Below are 19,677 nucleotides of genomic sequence, written 5' to 3'. Positions count from 1 at the left end.
AATAACCTGTACAAGTATTACAGCTTTGACTTCATGGTTACTTTTGTTTTTGTTTTTTAAGACAAAGGAAACTTGAGCATGTTTTTAGGCTGAGAAAAAAGTAGTAGTGAAGAGGGAGCTATTGATGATACAAGTGAAAGATGGGATAAAGTATGGAACAATAGATGAAGGAAGGCCCCAAAGGATGAAGACATGGGCTTGAGGATAAATGAGGAGGACAAGCCTTGACAAGAAAGAAAATCATTTCATGGTCAAAGAGTAGGTCTAAGTTAAAAGGAAAAGACAACAATAAGCAGAAAGTAGTGAAAGTAAGAGAGGTTACATATCACCTTCCCTCGATGGCTCAACTGGTAAAGAATCTGGCTGCAATGCAGGAGATACAGGAAATGTAGGTTCGACCCCTAGCTTGGGAAGATCTCTGGAGAAGGGAATGGCAACCCACTCCAGTATTCTTGCCTGAAAAATCCTATGGACAGAGGAGCCTGGGAGGTTACAGTCCAAAGGATCTTAAAGACTTGGACAAGACTGAGCACGTATGCATGCACACATATATCACCTCATTGAATTTTTTCTTCATAAAAACTGCAATTTTATGATTTTCTTTGTATTCCTACAATGTCACAAGAAAGATAGCACTATGCTAGACTATTCTATAGAAGCAAAACCTCTACATTTAAAACTCTGATTTGACTAAGGGCCAAAAGCATTCCAAGCTGGGCCTTATTATAACATACTGGAGAATCTCTGAAATAATTATATAGAGGCGAACTTCTGTTCAGTAGAATTATTTTTGTCAATAAATTTCTAGCCAAAGTCACAGCTGGTAATCAAAGAGTAAGAAAAATGGCTCCTTCTTGCAATTTTTACAAAATCAGTTCAGTTCAGTCACTCAGTCATGTCTGACTCTGTGACCCCTTGGACTGCAGCACTTCAGGCTTCCCTGTCTATCACCAACTCCCAGAGTTTATTTAAACTCATGTCCATCGAGTCAGTGATGCCATCCAACCATTTCATCCTCTATGGCCCCCTTCTTCTCCCATCTTCAATCTTTCCCAGCATCAGGATCTTCTCCAATGAGTCAGCTCTTCGCAGCAGGTGGCCAAAATATTGGAGTTTCAGCTTCAGCATCAGTCCTTCCAATGAATATTCAGGACTGATTTCCTTTAGGATGGACTGGTTGGACCTCCTTGCAGTCCAAGGGACTCTCAAGAGTCTCCAACACCACAGATCAAAAGCATCAATTCTTCAGCACTCAGCTTTCTTTATAGTCCAACTCTCACATTCATATATGACTACTGGAAAAACCATAGCTTTGACTAGATGGACCTTTTTCAGCAAAGTAATGCCTCTGCTTTTTAATATGCTGTCTAGGTTGGTCATAACTTTTCTTCCAAGGAGCAAGTGTCTTTTAATTTCATGGCTGCAGTCACCATATGCAGTGATTTTGGAGCCCAAGAAAATAAAGTCTGTCACTGTTTCCATTGTTTCCCCATCTATTTGCCATGAAGTGATGAGACCACGTGCCATGATCTTAGTTTTCTGAATGTTGAGCTTTAAGCCAACTTTTTCACTTGCCTCTTTCACTTTCATCAAGAGGCTCTTTAGTACTTCTTTGCTTTCTGCCATAAGGGTGGTGTCATCTGCATATCTGAGGTTATTGATATTTCTCCTGGAAATCTTGATTCCAGCTTGTGCCTCATCCAGCCCAGCATTTCTCATGATGTACCCTGCATATAAGTTAAATAAGCAGGGTGATAATATACAGCCTTGACGTACTCCTTTCCCGATTTGAAACCAGTCTGTTGTTCCATGTCCAGTTCTAACTGTTGCTTCATGACCTGCATATAGATTTCTCAGTAGGCAGGTCAGGTGGTCTGGTATTCCCATCTTAAGAATTTTCTACAGTTTGTTGTGATCCACACAGTTAAAGGTTTTAGCATAGTCAATAATGCGGAAGTAGATGTTTTTCTGGAACTCTCTTGCTTTTTCTATGATCCAGCAGATGTTGGCAATTTGATCTCTGGTTCCTCTGCCTTTTCTAAATCCAGCTTGAACATCTAGAATTTCACAGTTCATATACTGTGAATTATTTTTAAAAATAATTTTACTTATTTTTAGTTGTACTAGGTCTTTGTTGTTGCATGGGCTTTTCTTTAGCTGCAAGTGAGGGTTACTCTCTAGCTGCACTGCCCAGGCTTCTCACTGCAGTGGCTTCTCTTTTGCTGAGCATGGGCTCTAGAGCACAGGTTCAACAGTTAAGGCGCACAGGTTTAGTTGCTCTGGGGCATTGGGATCTTCCTGGATCAGGGATCAAATCTGTGTCTCCTGCACTAGCAGGCAGATTCTTTACCAATGAGCCACCCGGAAAACCCTGTTTGTTTGTTTTTTTAATCCATGAACCAAGCCACTCCAATATCCATATGTGCTATAAGGTATGAGCATTGAAGATTCCCCCAAAGACTTCAGAGAATCTTTTCTTCACCTCTCCCTTACCTCTTTAAAACTTCACGACACAAAGATAAATTCCAGCCTACCACATGATCTCCAAGAAAATATCAGATATTGAGATCCTCAACACATCTCTGGGTTCATGCCTCTACTTGGTTTATATAGTCATCTATTGGAAGTATATGAGTACATTGAGGGAAGAAACCCCTTCCTTGTGATTTTAAAAAAGAATCTGTACATATGAGACACTTACACATCGAATACTTAAGTTTCAAAGGTCAGTGTATGATTGCACAGCATCCCATAAAGATGGGCTTGGCACATTCTTGGTTAAGACAGGCATAGCTTTCTTTTCAAAAATCAGAAGTGTCTTTTTAAATTTGTGAACCCATTCTCTGGAGTTTGCTTTTATGAGAAGTTTAAATCAGGAACAGTCATTGCATGTGTTAAGTCAAATTTCCATTTCCTAAGTAAGGACACTACTCTCGAATAATGATGTTCTGATTATACAGAATAAAGGATTTAAAATAGACTTTGACATTTTATAGAGGATAAAAGACCCTGGGAGGGGGCTTTAAGGGCACTCTCTTGTTTAAAGATCCACCAGAGACCACAGACCTCACGGAGGAAGGGAGAAGGATGGGGACTCTCAGAGATAAAGCAACTCTGCCATCTCTCTTGTTTCCCCTATAGTCCCTCTGTTATGGAAAAAAAAAAAAAAAAAAAAAAAAAAACTGTCTCACATCATGCATTCTAATTTTATAAAACATTCCCAAATACTTCCATGAATGTGTGCATGCTAAGTCGCTTCAGTTGTGTCTGACTCTTTGTGACCCTAATGACTGAAACCCACCGGGCTCTTCTATTCATGAGATTCTCCAGGCAAGAACACTGCAGTGGGTCACCATGCCCTACTCCAGGGGATCTTCCTGACCCATGGATCGAACCCGCATCTATTTTGTCTCCTGCATTGGCATACATTACCATAATATGAGATTTGTATAAACTTCTATAAAAGAAGTTGTGTGGCTCCAATTTCCACTCTCCAAGTGGAAACATACAACCACTCTCCAAGGCCAGTATGACAGATGTTGTCACTGTTGCTTATGTACAGAGAGGCTAAGAGGACCAGAAAGATTAAAGTGACTTGCCCCTGATTACACAGCTAGTGAGGAGCAGAAGTGGGACTCAAATCCGGGTTATTGGATTCCCAGTTTGGTGGTCTTTCTATTATTCCACTATAGCTGAAAACCATTTTAAGTGCCATAAAAATTTTATTGCTGGATAGACTTTTAAATGCAATGTAGTACTACACAGGATGAAGCAAGTGGGCTCAAAGCCAGTCTTTGGTAAGGGTTTCTCATGTAAGTGTGATCTTTAGAAGAGTTCTATGTCTGATTAAATATTCAGAATCCTACAGAGGTCAATAATTTATAGGAAATGGCTTCATAAGGTGTATCTGCTTCTTTTTTGTGTTGTTGCTTTTGAAGAAGACATATTGGTATTAAAGATTCACAAACCTTAATGCTTACCATGGTAATCAAGATAGGCCCTTATTTATCTTAAATCTAGTGTCAGTTCATAAAATCGGCCATCTGAGTTAGTTATTTTGAAGTGAATTTTGCACAATACCAGTAACTCTCTCTATAGCACTGTCTAAACAGAAGGATCTCCCAAGAAAGGGATAGGGTAACCCACCACTTCATTCCAACCCAGTGTCAGTCTGTTTCAGCAAAGATAGCTGGAATCTCCACTGCTGTCTGGCAAGCTCATTTTCCTTGGTTGACTAAGAGCCAGGAAGGTAACATTTTAAAGACAATCAATAAGAATCTACAAAAATTTAAAATAGGTGGATTCATATTCGGTTGAGAAGGAGGAAGAAAAGAAAGCAAAGGAGGAAGAGGAAGATGAGATGAGGCAACATCTCATGAGGTCTTAAGCACTGCTAGGCCTCAGTTAAGTGCTTCCAATGCCTCAAACATTTAATTCTCTTAGATCTATGAGATGAGTACTAACAACACTCCCTCTTTACCCATGAGAACCATATAAGCCTAAGTAACTTACACAAAGTCACAAGAACTAGAAATAGAATCCAAGCCTAAATGTCTTAAAAATTTGCACATAGAAGTTACAAAACAATGCATTTTCAAAAACTTCAAGGAGAGAGGTTTCCCAGATGGCACAGTGGTAAAGAATCCACCTGCCAATACAAGAGATGCAGGAGACCAGGATTTGATCCCTGGGTCAGGAAGATCTCCTGGAGGAGTAAATGGCAACCCACTCCAGTATTCTTGCCTGGAAAATCTCCTGGACTGGGGAACCTGGAGGGCTGCAGTACCTGGGGTTGCAGAAAGTCGGACACAATTTAGCAACTGAGCATGCACACACTGGGGAGAGAAAATAAATCTGTTATGGGACACTCGCAGGAGACCTCTAACACCTCTACATAAGGATTATTTCTCTTTGATGGTTAAGGCTTCCCTTGTAGCTCAGCTGGTAAAGAATCTGCCTGCAATGCAGGAGACCTGGGTTTGATCCCTGGGTTGGGAAGATCTCCTGGAGAAGGAAATGGCTGCCCACTCCAGTATTCTGGCCTGGAGAATTCCATGGACAGTCCATGGGATCACAAAGAACAGTTGATGGTTAAGACATTATGGCAATTACACAAGTAAGGCCATGATCTACATGCCCCTTAGCCAGCATGTTAATTATCCATCTGGCAGAAAGGAAAAAGCACATGTAATGTTTACAAAATTCCTGCCAGGAATTCTTCTCTGTTCTAAAAGTATGCAAGTGTTCAGTCTAATGTTTTCAACAGGGCCTAGAGAAAGATTTGACTCACAATGCCCCAGAGCAGTGAGGACGGTTAAAATCGGATATCACCATTAAATCTGCTTAAGTGAAGTTAACAGAATTATGCTTGAATATTAATAAGTTTTGACTTCAGAGACTTCCTGGGCAGTCCAGTGGTTACAACAAACTGGTTCCAAATTGGGAAAGGAGTACGTCAAGGCTGTATATTGTCACCCTGCTTATTTAACTTATACACAGAGTACATCATGTGAAATGTCGGGCTGGATGAAGCACAAGCAGGAATCAAGATTTCTAGGACAAATATCAATAACCTCATATATGCAGATGACACCACCCTTGTGGCAGAAAGCAATGAGGAGCTAAAGAGCCTCTTGATAAAAGTGAAAGAGAAGAGTGAAAAAGCTGGCTTAAAACCCAACATTGAAAAAAAGAAGACCATGGCATCCAGTCCCATCACGTCAAGGCAAATATATGGGGAAACAATGGAAACAGTGACAGACTTTATTTTGGGGGGCTCCAAAATCACTGCAGATGGTGACTGCAGCCAGGAAATTAGAAAAGGCTTGCTCCTTGGAAGAAAAGCTATAACCAATCTAGACAGCATATTAAAAAAAAGAGATATTACTTCGCCAAGACAACTGAGTGACTGAACCACCACCACCACCACCAGTGGTTAAGACCTGGCACTCCCAACGCAGAGGGCGAGGGTTCAGCCTCTGGTCGGGGAGCTAAGATCTCACATGCCAGCTACTGCAACCAAAAAAATAAATTAACAAATAAATTTTTAAAAATAAGCTTTGACTGTAGGTATAAGAAAAAATGTCAGAGCACCCCCAGACTTTGAAACAGTCCCCCCTGTGAGCAGGAGCTTAGTTGTGGGTATGGACACTTAGAACTATGTCTACTCAAACATTTAAATCCATTCCATCTTTGGCAGAAGGTTGGAAGTTGTAATGGGACTGTCTAAACAATATCCAACTAGTTTTTACCTTCTGATACCTGAATTTAAAAGAATTAAGTCTCATCCCTAATTTCAACAGGTCCTAAGACAAACACCTTCCATGTCACAACAGGTAGAGTTGAACCCAAAGGTTTGGCAAAGAAAGTAGTATCAGGCTCTAAACAAGTCTTCCTTTAATAAACTGTGCTGCTCTGAGAATTCCCCATTGGACTGCTACTCACAATATCACTACTTCATGCAAAATGCTCATGTCCACAATTCCTATAGCTGGATATGTCACATGGGTGTCTAACAGTTCTCTCACACCATTTACACACAATTTTAGAAGCATTTCCAGATGATTTCACAAGTTCCTTCTCAAAAATCTGTTAATTGACCTCGATTGAAAGGTAGAAACATTAAAAGATATTATGTATCAGAAGTCAAAGATTGCACCTATCCAAATGGCAGGTTTAGAAAGAATAAAGGTGAAGATAAGTATAGACTCATGAAATTGATGGAAAAGCCAAAGTTTTGAGGTATAGATGGTTACCCAAGATAACCTGTTATGGCAGTCTCATGCTGTTTCTAGAAATCTCCTGTGTTCCTAGAATTCAAATAACATCCCCAAAGAATCCTTTGAAAAATTGTTGTTGTTCAGTCACTAAGTTGTGTCCAGCTCTTTGTGACCCCATGGACCGCAGCACGCCAAGCCTCCCTGTCCCTCATTATCTAGGAAAAACATAAAACAACTTAATAAGACCATTCCTGAATTTGAGATGGCTAAAACTCTGGTATAATTAATACATAAATACATGCCACAAAAAAACAGTAATTGAATTTTGAAACAAATGGCTATTGTTCTGATTCCTAACTGAAACTGTGATAGGTCTCTTCCCCGTCCCAGCACACAAGGGAACTCCTGGGAATTCAAGAACTCTGAGCACAGTTTGGATGTCAGGAAGAGTTAACGTTGTCTGTGACAAGTTTCAAAAGCAAATAAAAGCAAATATATAATAAGCACAGCAAACAGGCCTGTGATGGTAATAAGAATGCAGAATTAGGAGGACATGAAGTCCTGGGGTTCCGTAATTTTTTGCTGTTGCTCAGTCACTCAGGCATATCTGACTCTTAGCGACCCCATGAACTGCAGCATACCAGGCTTCCCTGTCCTTCACTGCCTTCCAGAATTTGTTCAAATTCATGTCCATTGAGTTGGTGATGGACTCAGCTTCAATCTTTCCCAGCATCAGGGTCTTTCCCAATGAGTCAGCTCTACTTATCAGGTGGCCTAAGTACTGGTGTTTCAGCTTCAGTCTTTCCAATGAATATTTAAGGTTGATTTCCTTTAGGATTGACTGGTTTGATCTCCTTGTTGTCCAAGGGACTCTCAAGAGTCTTCTCCAGCACTATGATTTGAAAGCCTTTTATAAAAAGTTGCAACTGACACGCATTTCTGTCACACAAATTACAGACTAAATCTGTGCATCAGATAAGGCTTTTAAATGCTTTATCATCAGATTAGGCAAAAAGGTACTCTAAAGTGGACATGTTCTTGCATGATAAATCAGTTTTCAGTTGGGGGAATTCTGTGTGGATTAAGAGATAAGGATTTACCAAGAAAATCCCTCTTAAAGGGCCTGACATCATCAGGAGAAGCATTTGTTTGGCTGCCCTGGGGGCCTATGTGAGCTAAACAGATTTACAGCATTCAAGTTATTCTTCTAAAAAGCCTGTTTTGCAACCTTAAATATTTCAGTAAATACCAACATTTTATAATAAGTAACTTCTGGGCACACAAATTTAATTCTACCAATGGGTCTTGGAGACAGGATACATTCCCCCATTCCCTTTCTTCAGTTGGAACTGCCTTTCCAAACTCAAAATGTCACTCTTACAACCTTAATGACAGCTAGTTCTTCAATTCTAAGGTGTTTCTGTAAAATCTGTATGATGAACACATTCACAAACAAAGTTAGACATGTGGTCATGTATACAATTGTGTGTTAATATCACTAGCTGTCATCACACTGCATGGATTTGCATAGTGTGCAAAACACAATAATTCAAATGGGCGACATGAATGATATACCTAGGCTTCCCAGGTAAAGAACACACCTCACAAGCAAGAGACGTGAGTTCAATCACCGGGTCGGGAAGGTCCCCTGGCAAAGGCAATGGCAACCCGGTCCTGTATTCCTGCCTGGGAAATCCCATGGACAGAGAAGCCTGGAAGGCAGCAGTACACGGGGTCACAGAAGAGTCAGACATGACTTAGTGACTCAATAGTAACAACAACTAAGTTACAAAGACCAAAGGATCAAGACACATACTAACTCGAGGTTCCATGGCAAACTTGATGCAGAGGCCACTGGTATACCGAGTAGCCTGGAAGGAGGATGGCAAGATGAGGAAGGCACTCGACATACTGCAGGAGTGTTATGTGGATCAGCACGCAGTGATGGACCACAGCCAGTGCACTGCTGCTGCTAAGTCGCTTCAGTCGTGTCCGACTCTGTGCGACCCCATAGATGGCAGCCCACCAGGCCCCGCCATCCCTGGGATTCTCCAGGCAAGAGCACTGGAGTAGGTTGCCATTTCCTCCTCCAATGCATGAAAGTGAAAAGTGAAAGGGAAGTCGCTCAGTCTTGTCCGACTCTTAGTGACCCCATGGACTGCAGCCCACCAGGCTCCTCCATCCATGGGATTTTCCAGGCAAGAGTACTGGAGTGGGGTGCCATTGCCTTCTCCGCACAGCACAGTGCAACTTGTCACCAAGCAATGGGATGGGAAAGGGAAGGAGACTGATACTGGTTATGCAGTTTGATACTGAATTAGAAATTCTGCCTTTGTTATCTCATTTAACTCTAGCAATTATCTTCTGCCTCATAAGGTTGTTGTTTTTCATTTTATACATCATAATAAATGAAGTTCACAGAAGAACATAGTAGAGTTGGGCTTCAACACAAGTCCACAGTCCTTTCAGTATAGAACATTCGAGTAGCAGGGGCTTGAAGACTGGCTCTCAATCCTCTGGCTTATTAAAAAGGATATCAAACATGTGGAAAAGGAAAAGAGAAAACAAATCATTTAAATAACGCTGGAGGAAAATATAAAGGATGGAGAATGAATGATTGTGACTTTGAGGAGGAACAGAATAGGGTGGGGGTGGGGAGTCACATCACTGAAATAATGCAGATAGTACAAGAATGACTTTCCCAGAGATTTTTCAATAAAAGAACAACATCGTATATCCCACAGGAAAAGGATGGAGCAGCTGAAGAACACCAGTCTAAAACTGTCATGTAGCAGAGTGACCTACCTGCATTGGCCTGGGATATCTAGTCCACCTTTTTGTGAAACTGATAGATAAGGAACCCTTCATGAGTTTAATATATGTGCAGATATACAGGAGAAGTTTGGGGGATTGGAAGGACAAGAGGCATGAAGGGGACCTATTTGGTTGCAGAAATCTGGAGAGAGGGCGGAAATTGTAGGTAAGGGATAAGTGGAGATAAAGAAGAGAACAATGGACAGGAAAGGACAATATCTGATACACACAGAGGAAAAAAGGGAGGAGAATTCCTTGTGTTCATAAAAGATTCTGTAAGACTATGAAACCAAGCGGTGCTGCTTCAGGACCCAGTGAGAGAGCATGGCCAGGGGTGGAGAAGGAGCTGTTCTTTCCCATCCATCATCTCCTCCGGTGACCTAGGACCTTCAAAAGACCATCACAGAAAACTATTGTGCTCAACAGGGTGTCATTTTAACAGAGGGTTCCTGCAGAAGAGGCCAGAATAAAGACAAGGTGCAATGAGGACAAGGCTGGGGGACAGAATGACTAGTCTGATGGCCTAGCACATATGAGGCTCCAGGAAATAATGGGACGTTTAAAGGGGTGGATGAAGTCCTATGTAAACAGCAAAAACTAAGATTGATCACATTAAGGTGTTATTATTAATGCGTCTTGACTTCAACCCATAAACAAGTGATGGCCTCCACACAGTTTGAAGAATAAGGGGCACAAAAAAGAACAAGAAATAGAGGAAATGCAATGATAAACATGACTCCCACCCCAAAGAAGAGAAAATCAGTCATCCAAATGGAATGGGTTTCTTTGAAAGGTTTGCTATAACCGGACATTTTTAAGTGAATGTTGATGACTATTTGATGGAGATTCTGAGGAAATTATTAACCATTATCTATCCAGTTCCACAGACCTATTAGTCTCCCTTAATATCTGCCCCTCTCAGAGTTCAATCCATTACTAGCTCCTCTTGGTTTTACCTCCATGATGACTAGGTGCTCGGATGAGCTGGAATTCAGAACACTTCCATCCCAAGCTAGTATAATTTTTTGAATATGTTATGGTACATACACTTCTTGGAAAGACAAAGAGTCTTTGATCTCTTAATCTATGTTCTATAATATTCCATATCATAAAATTTTCATTCCCAACAAAAATAATTGATCCCAATAATTATTAAAATTTCCTTTGTTCAGTTAATTAGACAACTGAATTCCACAAATCCCAGAATTTTTGATAATTTTTATCTATCAGTATTTGAGGGATCAATCTAGTGTGTCTAGATTCTCGGGAGGCTCAAGATCAAATGAGCAAATATCATGTGTAATAGTTTTTCATGTTCCCAGCTCCCTTATGATATGAACATTATCAATGACAACATCCCTGTGTATGACTGACCCATATTTGGACTTGTGGAATGTGGGCAATCAGAAATATTTCCACATTCCACACTAGTTTTTCCAAAAACAAAGTGTAATGGTTTGATTCCACCATGATTTCTGTTTCAAACTCTGGAACTGTCCCATGGAGCTAGATCAGGAGCCCATGAAACTGAGCAGGTCTTTCAGATGGAGAGAATTTATCCTACCACACATCAAGTTTAATTAATAAAGCTAGATTCCTGGGGCTTCCCTGGTGGCTCAGTGGTAAAGAATCCAGCTGCCAATGCAGGAGACATGGGTTCGATCCCTGGTCTGGGAAGATCCCACATGCCACAGAGCAACTAGGTCCATGCGCCATAACTCCTGAGTGTGTGCCCAGAGCACGGGAACTGCAAGTGATGAAGCCCATGTGCTCTTAGAGCCTGTGCTCTGCAACAAGGGAAGCCACAGCAATGAGAAGCCCCCACTCACTGCAACTAGAAAAAAAGCCCATGTAGTAATGACCCAGCACAACCACAAATAAATAAGTTAATAAAATAAAACTAGATTCCATTCAGAGGAAAGAACTATTTTTTAAGGACTAGAGTCTCAGTCATAGAGGTTGCCCAATACTACTACTACTACTACTAAGTCACTTCAGTCGTGTCTGACTCTGTGCGACCCCATAGACAGCAGCCCACCAGGCTCCCGCCCCTGGGATTCTCCAGGCAAGAACACTGGAGTGGGTTGCCGTTTCCTTCTCCAATGCATGAAAGTGAAAAGTGAAAGTGAAGTCACTCAGTCGTGTCCGACTCTTAGCGACCCCATGGGCAGCCTACCAGGCTTCTCCATCCATGGGATTTTCCAGGCGAGAGTACTGGAGTGGGGTGCCTAGGGAGGAAATTGACATTGTAGAAGAAAGTTCCTCAATCTTCTAAATACTTTATATTTCTTCCTTTCATTATTTCTTTTCATAAGAAATTCAAGAAGGCAGGTCACCCTTATTTTGCCACATCTTTTCCTCTTTCTTTTCTTTTTAAATAAAGAAAGGAGTCCTCAAAGGCTAAGCTTAGATACTTCATACAGAGCTTGCTGTACATTTGCTGGCCTGGGAACTGGAAACCAAAGTATGGCCCCAGTGAGGTCAAAATTTAGTACAAATCAAAGCAGAGAAGCTTTGAAAATACCTACATTCTCCATCCACCCACCCCCAACCCAGACACACAGACTTAGCAGTACTCTCCCACAGATGTAAAAAGAATCAGGACTTCCCTGGTGGCACAATGGCTAGGAATCCACCTGCCAATGTAGGAGACAGTTAAGTCCCTGGTCCTGGTCCAGGAAGATTCCACATGCTGCAGGGCAACTAAGCCCATACATCGCTACTACCAAGCCATGTGCCACAGCTACTTAAGCCTTCGTGTCTAGACCCTGTGCTCCACAACAAGAGAAGCCCCCCTGGCTGCAACTGGAGAAATCCCAGGCAAAGTAATGAAGACCCACTGCAGCCAAAAATAAGTGAACAAGATTATATATATACGTGTGTGTATATATATAAAGAATCAAGAAATTCTCACCCATATAGCATCCTCCTCAACTGAGAAGTCCTGTCCCAATTGAAATGTTTATTTATGACTGTCAGAGTTGAACTGAGGCTACAGTGCAATAAAATCCCATAATGTCTCATACTTTTTGAAGAAATCTCACATGCATATTCTTTTTAAACAAGCAATTTATCTGATCAGATCTGAGAGATAAATGGACATTGCTGAGAGAGGTTTGAGAGAAATATCTGGCTGGAGGGCCCCCAGAGCAAATGGCACATTTCCCATTTGAAAGTTGTTCCTTGAAGGCCAACTATATGTCAAACATGTTCTTCTTCACTTTTCTAGATGGAGAATTTGTCTTTGGCACTTCTAACCAACCTCCTCTACTTCCCTTCCCCTTGCTGGTAACACATTCTGTCTCCTACCCCTAAGAAAAGTCACTTTCAACATATGACCAGATAGAAATCATTCAGCTTTTGATGACGTGAGTTAGCTGTCATAGAAGTATTTTCATTTGCTGCATTGCCCTGTCAAAGGGAATAACAGGCCATGGAGCCAATTTAGGGAATTCAGCTTCACTTATATAGAAGAGGGAGTGATTTGGTCAGAGGTCTCCCCAGCACTGACAAAATCCTAAAGCTATTATCTGCAGCTAACACACAACTTCTGAGTACCCAGAATGTTTCTAAGCTTTGGTTCCCAAACAAAAACTGTAGATACCTAAGGTAAACAGCTTTAGTTCTTTAAATAGTTAATTAAATAGGTGATTGCTTGTTTAGGGATCACTCACCCCATGTTGGGCACTCTTCTTAGAGCTTTTACCTGTTTTAACACATTTGTTTTCACCCATGCAAAAAAGTCTATGAGGCAGGTACTATTATTTATCCCTGTTCTATAATAAAGATCATGTCACGTGCATATGTAGCCTGTCCATGGGATTCTCCAGGCAAGAATACTGGAGTGGGTTGCCATTTCCTCCTCCAGGGGATCTTCCCAACCCAAGGATCAAAACCAAGTCCCCTGCATTTGAAGAGGGACTCTTACCACTGAGCCACCTGAACCTGAGTTACAGAGAGGGTAAGTAATTTGCTAAGAATCACATAGCTGGCAAGGGGCTGAGATGGGATTTGACCAGAGATGGTTTTTCCCAGAGGGGCTATGAAAATCCCTTACAGGACTAGCCAGGGAAACCAAATCTCATTCTTCTGAATGAGACCCACTCATTCACTAATTCATCTTCTTAAGTCATAGGATATGAGCACTCACCCCATAGTATCACTGATCCAGGACTCATCAATCTTCACATGAGAAAGTTTCCACCCGAGCAGCGCAGACCGAAGGAAAAACAATGAATTCAGAGTCAGAAGGCTTGAGCTCAACTCCAGCTCTGTCAGTTGCTAAAGCAATGGTCTTCTGAAAGTCACTTAGCCTCTCTGCACCTCAAGGTCTCCATCTATAAAATAGCTTTTTATTCTCCCTATTTTCAATGCAGTTCTATAGTCCCTTCTGCAGAGAAATGGAGTCCACTCTCCAAATTACTTTTCTAGGTAGAGTAAATTCAGGGCACACATGGGATCAGAACCTAGACTTCTGGAACCAAAGATACCACAGGACAATAAGGGGTGGAAGCAGGTAAAGGAAACAGTATGAGAAATTCACAAAAGAACCAAATTTTCATCAGTAATGCAAGACCCAGAAGGAAAGCAAGTGAAGTGTAGGAAACGAGTAAAACTGAAAATTAACATGGGTGAAAAATAGATGAATTAATCAAGGCTCATTATTTCCACCTCTATTAGAAAAGAAAATTCATTATTCGCTTGAGTGAGACCCAGGACACAGTGATCTCTCCACCTCAGCACTACCACAGCCTTTTCTCCTTTGGTCCAAACCCTTGACTGACACTTAACAACTACCCTCTGAAGAGGTGCTTTGATTGCCCCCTCCTGGCCCATGCACAAAGGAATAAATCTTCAACTTGAGGCCCTTCTTGAGCTCTTATCAACCTATGATGCCTCCATGTCCTGCACTGGGGCTCAAATCTGTTTAGCCTCCTCTGTCAGAATGTTTAGCTTAATCCCAATGGTACCCATGAACCCAGACTTCAGATGTCCTTGGGGTCCTTGCCTCATCTGTCTGAGGGTCAAAGCATCCCTTCCTTAGCATAACTTTAGGACGAATATGAACTTGGTTCAAATTCCAGCTCTTCCACCCAGCATGGCAACCTTAGCTATGTTATCTCTATGAACTTCAATTTCTTGTCCCTAAAATACAGGTAATACAACACCTGATAGACTTATCAGCAGTGAGAACTGGGTGTCTGATACTTAGCAGGGACTATAAAAGTAATAGCTATTATTTTGTGTTCCAGACCCGTTATCCAGGAAAAGACTCCCAACACACACTGCCTCTGATGGCCAATTGACCTTCTGTGACTTATTTTTCCTGTTTGACCAAAAGCTCCCTAAGGGAAGGGACCGTCATCATCACCATCTCTGTATTCCCAATAGCATATGACTGAAAGATGGCAGACATTCAGTCAACAGTAGACTGAAGCATCATTATCTGAAAACACAGGTCCAAACTATGTCTCTGCCTAGAAATTCAAGCATATTATTTTTCTAGCCATAATTAATGATCAACGATTGCTTGAGTTTTACTTTCCATCAAACACAACATTTAAAATGGACCCAAAAAATCATTAAAAGGAACAAAATTGGCTTTCCATCATTAAAATGTATATCAAGGAGAGAAAAATATGAAAAATGCAAAAAGTCAAATTAGAGAGTAAAAGATTCGTTAGGACCAAAATTTCCGTTAAAGATCAAAGTGATAGTAGGAAATATAAAAAATGAAGAAAAGAAAAATTTTTTTTAAATGCTCCAAGATTTTAAACAAAGGGGAAAATGTATTTATGAAACCTTGACTAGTGCCTGAGAGAAAAATGAAAGGTGTGATTTCAGAATTTCACCACAAACCATATATAGATGCTATATGGTTTATATATATATGTATATATATATACATATAGTATATATATTGTTGTTGCTCCCTTCGCACGAAATTTTCTGGAATCTTTGTGACTCAGTCTCTGGCTGTCTTCAGGCATCTGCTCAAATGACACCTCATGAAAAGGCTTCCTAGGTTATTTGACATGAAAAAGTGCCCACAGCCAATGTCACTCTCCAGTCCTCACCCGAATGCCTCTGTCCCATGGAACTTACCATCTGCCACATTACATATTCATCAGTTACTCAGTCTCTCCCTACACACTGTAGAAGATAACTACCATGAAAAGAGGAGCTTTGTTGCTGGTTACGCTCTGTCCTTGAGCAACTGACTACAAAACCATGGGTACTCAATAAAAGTCTGTCCAATGAGTAGTCTCTTTATTAATACAAATATTAATAACTATGCATGTGAAGCATTTAAAAACAGTGCCTGGCACATAGCGGGCCCAGTTAGCCATCGATAGTGAGAGCAGGAGTAGCAGCAGTTCTCTCGGACGATTTAGTAACAAACACCTTCTGCCTCTGGGGACTACAAAAAGTAGGAAGATTAAGCTAAGGGGATGGGGGAAGCAGCTTCGAAGTCTCAGCACGGAGCTATTAACTCTGTTGAGGGTGTACTTCGGAATGCTCAAAATGCTCAGCAGTACAGCGTGGTCAGAAAGCTAGTTTTAGTGGGATTGGGGGCCTATCTGTATAGGCTGGAAAGCACAGCTGGAATCAGGAAGCTGGGGGTGAAGAGACGGCACAGAAGTCTGGGGACAGGGTGTGGCTTGATCATGAGCAGAGGTTCAAGGTGCAGCAATGACTGAGTCCCCCTTCTTACCTCTATCGACCTTCACTTGGGCAGGCTCCAGGCTTTGAGATGTCAAAAACGTGACGCCACCCAGCCTGTGTAGGAAAAATAATCAAGGCTCACCTAAGGCAATTTGCACATTAGGCAAGTGTGTGTACTGCTGTGTTGCCTGTATATTTAAGGAGGCCAATTTGAAGGGGCTTTCAGAAATAGGGATTCATTGGGCTGACCCTTTTGCTTCTAATGTGGGTCCAGGAAGAGATGCTCCTGCATCATTCATGAGACCATCATAATCTCTTACCTGGATGACTACCCGGCACTGGGTGACCAACCAGGCAGGCTTGCCTTGAACTGGAGAATTTCCCGGATGCAGGCCTTTCAGTAATAAACCCAGCCAGGTTCCCGGGCAAACCTGCACCAGTTTGCCACCCTCCCACTGCAGTGCCTCCTGACTGGTCTGTGCTCACGCTGCAACCAGAGTAATCTTTTCAAAATGAAATCTGACCTTGTCTCCTTCTCAACTAGTCACACAGTCAACACCCCCCAGTGGCAATCTCCCTCTTAAGACAAACTACAGTCCTTTATATGCCTGGAGATGCCTATGTGATGGGGGTCCTGCCTATTTCTGCAGCAGCATCTCATATCCTGCTGCAGCCACGGTTCCCTACCAGCGACTCACATGCTGCCCACTCCCTCCCGTTATGGAGGCTCTGTGCATGCTGTTCCCTCTGCTCGGACCACGAGCACCATCCTCTTTCACCCAGTTAATGTGTAATCATTTTTCATGTCGCGGTTCCATTACTGTCACTTGTTCTGAGAAGTCTTTCTTGACTTCCCTGAGCACACAAATCCCCTTCTCTCTGCCCTTCCAGTGTTGCATCCACTACTGTCCATGCTTACCCGTGTCCTAACCCACACCCTCTCAGCGGTCACTGACACACACCAAGAGCTTGTCACTGCCAACCTCTGTGCCTTTGTACCCGACAGCTTCTGTCTGTCCACACAGCATCCTCCCTAGCATGCAGGCTGGCGTGGAAGAGACCAGAGTGCTCAGAGGGAGACCAGGCTGACTTTGGGGCCATGATATAAAGTCCAAATTTTATCCTTAGTCCAATGGGAATGTATTTGAGAGTTTTAAGCAGATGATAGACACGCTCTCATTACATTTTTAAAAGGTCACTTGGGCTGCTATATGGAAAACTGACTGTGAAAGGGCAGGCAAGGAAACACAGATAGACAGAAACCAGTTGGGAAGCTGGTGCTGTAGCCCACGTTATTTTTCTAGAAGGGCTCATTGCAGAAGTGCAACTGAAAGCATAATAAAAAAGTGGCTATTTGTAGGCACAGCAGTTAGAGCTTTCAAGTTCAGGGTCAGCTCCAGACCAGCAGCTTTCCTGAGAAGGCCCTCTGAAGTCGTCTGTTTCATACAAGTTGGTTCTTGGGGAGTGGGTCAAAAATCTTACTCTTTTTACGTATGCAGTAGGGATGAACACACAGCACATAACCTGATATGCCGTCTGTTCTATTAACATTTCATGGTGGCGGTGGGGACAGCAATTAGAGACAAGTCTAATGGAGAAAGACAATGAAAACAAGGGTGAGAAACACTCTTCTAGAATATCAGACAGGCAGCTATCCTTCTGAGGACCATCAAGCACTCTTAAGCTGGCCTGGGATGGCCCCTGGCCTCCTGGACCATTAGGCCTAAAAATGCCCCGTCAACTCACATTTCCTCAAAGCGGTACAGACACTGACTAATTCTCCCTGGGAAGATGGTCCAGTAAGATACGATGCTCTATTTGCAAGTCAGCCTTTCTAAACACAGATACTCCTGTTTGGATGCTCCCGAGACGTACAAGTGAAGGAAGTTTCCGGAGTTGAATAGGGGAATGCAAATACTCGGCAGGATCTCCAGTCCTGTTTCATGTTTTTCTTTCTGCTAAGACTCCATCTACCTCAGCCTGGATGAATGCTTATGCTGCCAGTACATCCCAAGCATGAGTGTCTCCTCCCCTGAAAATCCAGGGGGGAAAATGATTCCTTCTGTTGAACTTTCAGAGCACGCTGTAGACATAATATGAAATGCTACTCCTTCTTGAGCACCTGTGGCAAGTATTATGCTAAACATTTACCTGAATCATTTGATTTACTCTTGCCTATTTACCCTTAATCCTATTTCACAGATAGAAAACAGAGGCTTAAAGAATGGGAGAAGCAGACTTCTCTGGTGGTCTAGTGGTTAAGAATCCAGATTGCAGTGGAGGGGACACAGGTTGGATCCCTGGTCTGGGAAGATTCCATGTGCTTTGGGGCATCTAAGCCCACGTGCTGCAACTACTGAAGCCCATATACCTAAAGCCTGTGCTCTGCAACAAGAGTAAGCCACCACATGAGCTGAGAAGCCCAAGCACCACAATTAGAGAGTAGCCCCTGCTCACCGCAACTAGGGAAAGCCTGTGTGCAGCAACAAAGACCCAGCACAGCCATAAATAATGTTTTTTAAAAAAGAGGATGAGCTTGCTCTATGACATATAGCAACTGGATGACAGAGTGGAAATTCACCACGAAGCAGCCTCTTAACTGCTGGACTGTATCTACACTATTAAACCACTCACACCACTGAGCGGTGAGTGTGATCAGGAGTTCTAACCAGTAGTTCACGTGCCTCTTTCCTCTATGACTTCCAACATAAGTGACCAGGTGTCATGAAAAAAGAAAGAGTTCTATAATTAAATTCTATTGTATAACTTTGGGGTATTATTTCTGTGACTCAGCTTCCTCATCTACAAAATGGAGACAATAAATGCCTACCTAATATGTTTGTTGTCAAGACAAAATTAGATATAATTTATGACACACTTAACCACAGTTTCTGGCTCATAGAGGCTCACTTAATTGAACAAATATTAATTGCAGGCCTAAGGAATACCAGGGGATTCCCTGGTAGTACTGGTGGTAAAGAACGCGACTGCCAATGCAGGAGAGAAACACTCTTCTAGAATATCAGACAGGCGGCTATCCTTCTGAGGACCATCAAGCACTCTCACTCAAACCCAGTTACGAGACCAGGGTTTGATTCCTGGGTCAGGAAGATTTCCTGGAGAAGGAAATGGCAATCCTCTCCAGTATTCTTGTCTAGAGAATCCTATGGACAGAGAAGCCTGGCAGGTTACAGTCCATTGGGTTGCAAAGAGTCAGACATGACTGAAGCAACTTAGCACAAGGAATACCAGGCCACATGATGGGCTCTGATGTTAAGAAAATAATAGCAGTGCTCTCAGGCATCCAACACACTAGGACTTTAAAAACGCTTTGGTTGCTCTCACTTCTTGAGAGTAGGGACTATGAGCTCTCCACCCCTGAATTTTCAGCATTTCGCAATGCTTAGCATCAAATGGTACTCAACAACTTTTCAGTGATGAGTGATAATGGTTTACACAGCTTTGGAGACCCTACACA

General features: G+C 42.2%; 1 protein-coding gene across 22 annotated transcripts in view; it reads right to left on the bottom strand.

Annotated features, from left to right (window-relative positions):
• The window catches only part of FMN1 (formin 1), a 497,917-nt gene that overhangs the window by 466,015 nt on the left and 12,225 nt on the right, over positions 1 to 19,677 (bottom strand). For 17 of the 22 annotated variants that reach the window (XM_055537259.1, XM_055537263.1, XM_055537262.1 and 14 more), the window contains exons 3-4: positions 16,249 to 16,313; positions 13,684 to 13,715 (exon numbers count right to left, since the gene is read on the bottom strand). The exons of 2 other annotated variants lie outside the window; for them this stretch is intronic. Coding sequence is in view for 2 of the 20 variants with exons in the window: in XM_055537275.1 (XP_055393250.1) it covers positions 16,249 to 16,313 (65 nt within the window). In the remaining 18 variants the exon portion in view is untranslated. Of the gene's footprint in view, positions 1 to 13,683; positions 13,716 to 16,248; positions 16,314 to 19,677 lie in introns of those variants that run through there. 3 more of the 22 variants (XM_055537275.1, XM_055537274.1, XM_055537266.1) reach the window with 1 other exon arrangement.

Source organism: Bubalus kerabau, chromosome 10, assembly GCF_029407905.1.
Source record: "Bubalus kerabau isolate K-KA32 ecotype Philippines breed swamp buffalo chromosome 10, PCC_UOA_SB_1v2, whole genome shotgun sequence".
Taxonomy (NCBI): domain Eukaryota; kingdom Metazoa; phylum Chordata; class Mammalia; order Artiodactyla; family Bovidae; genus Bubalus; species Bubalus kerabau.
The sequence above is the reverse complement of the archived record's forward strand: the minus strand, read 5'-3'. Positions and strand labels throughout refer to the sequence as shown.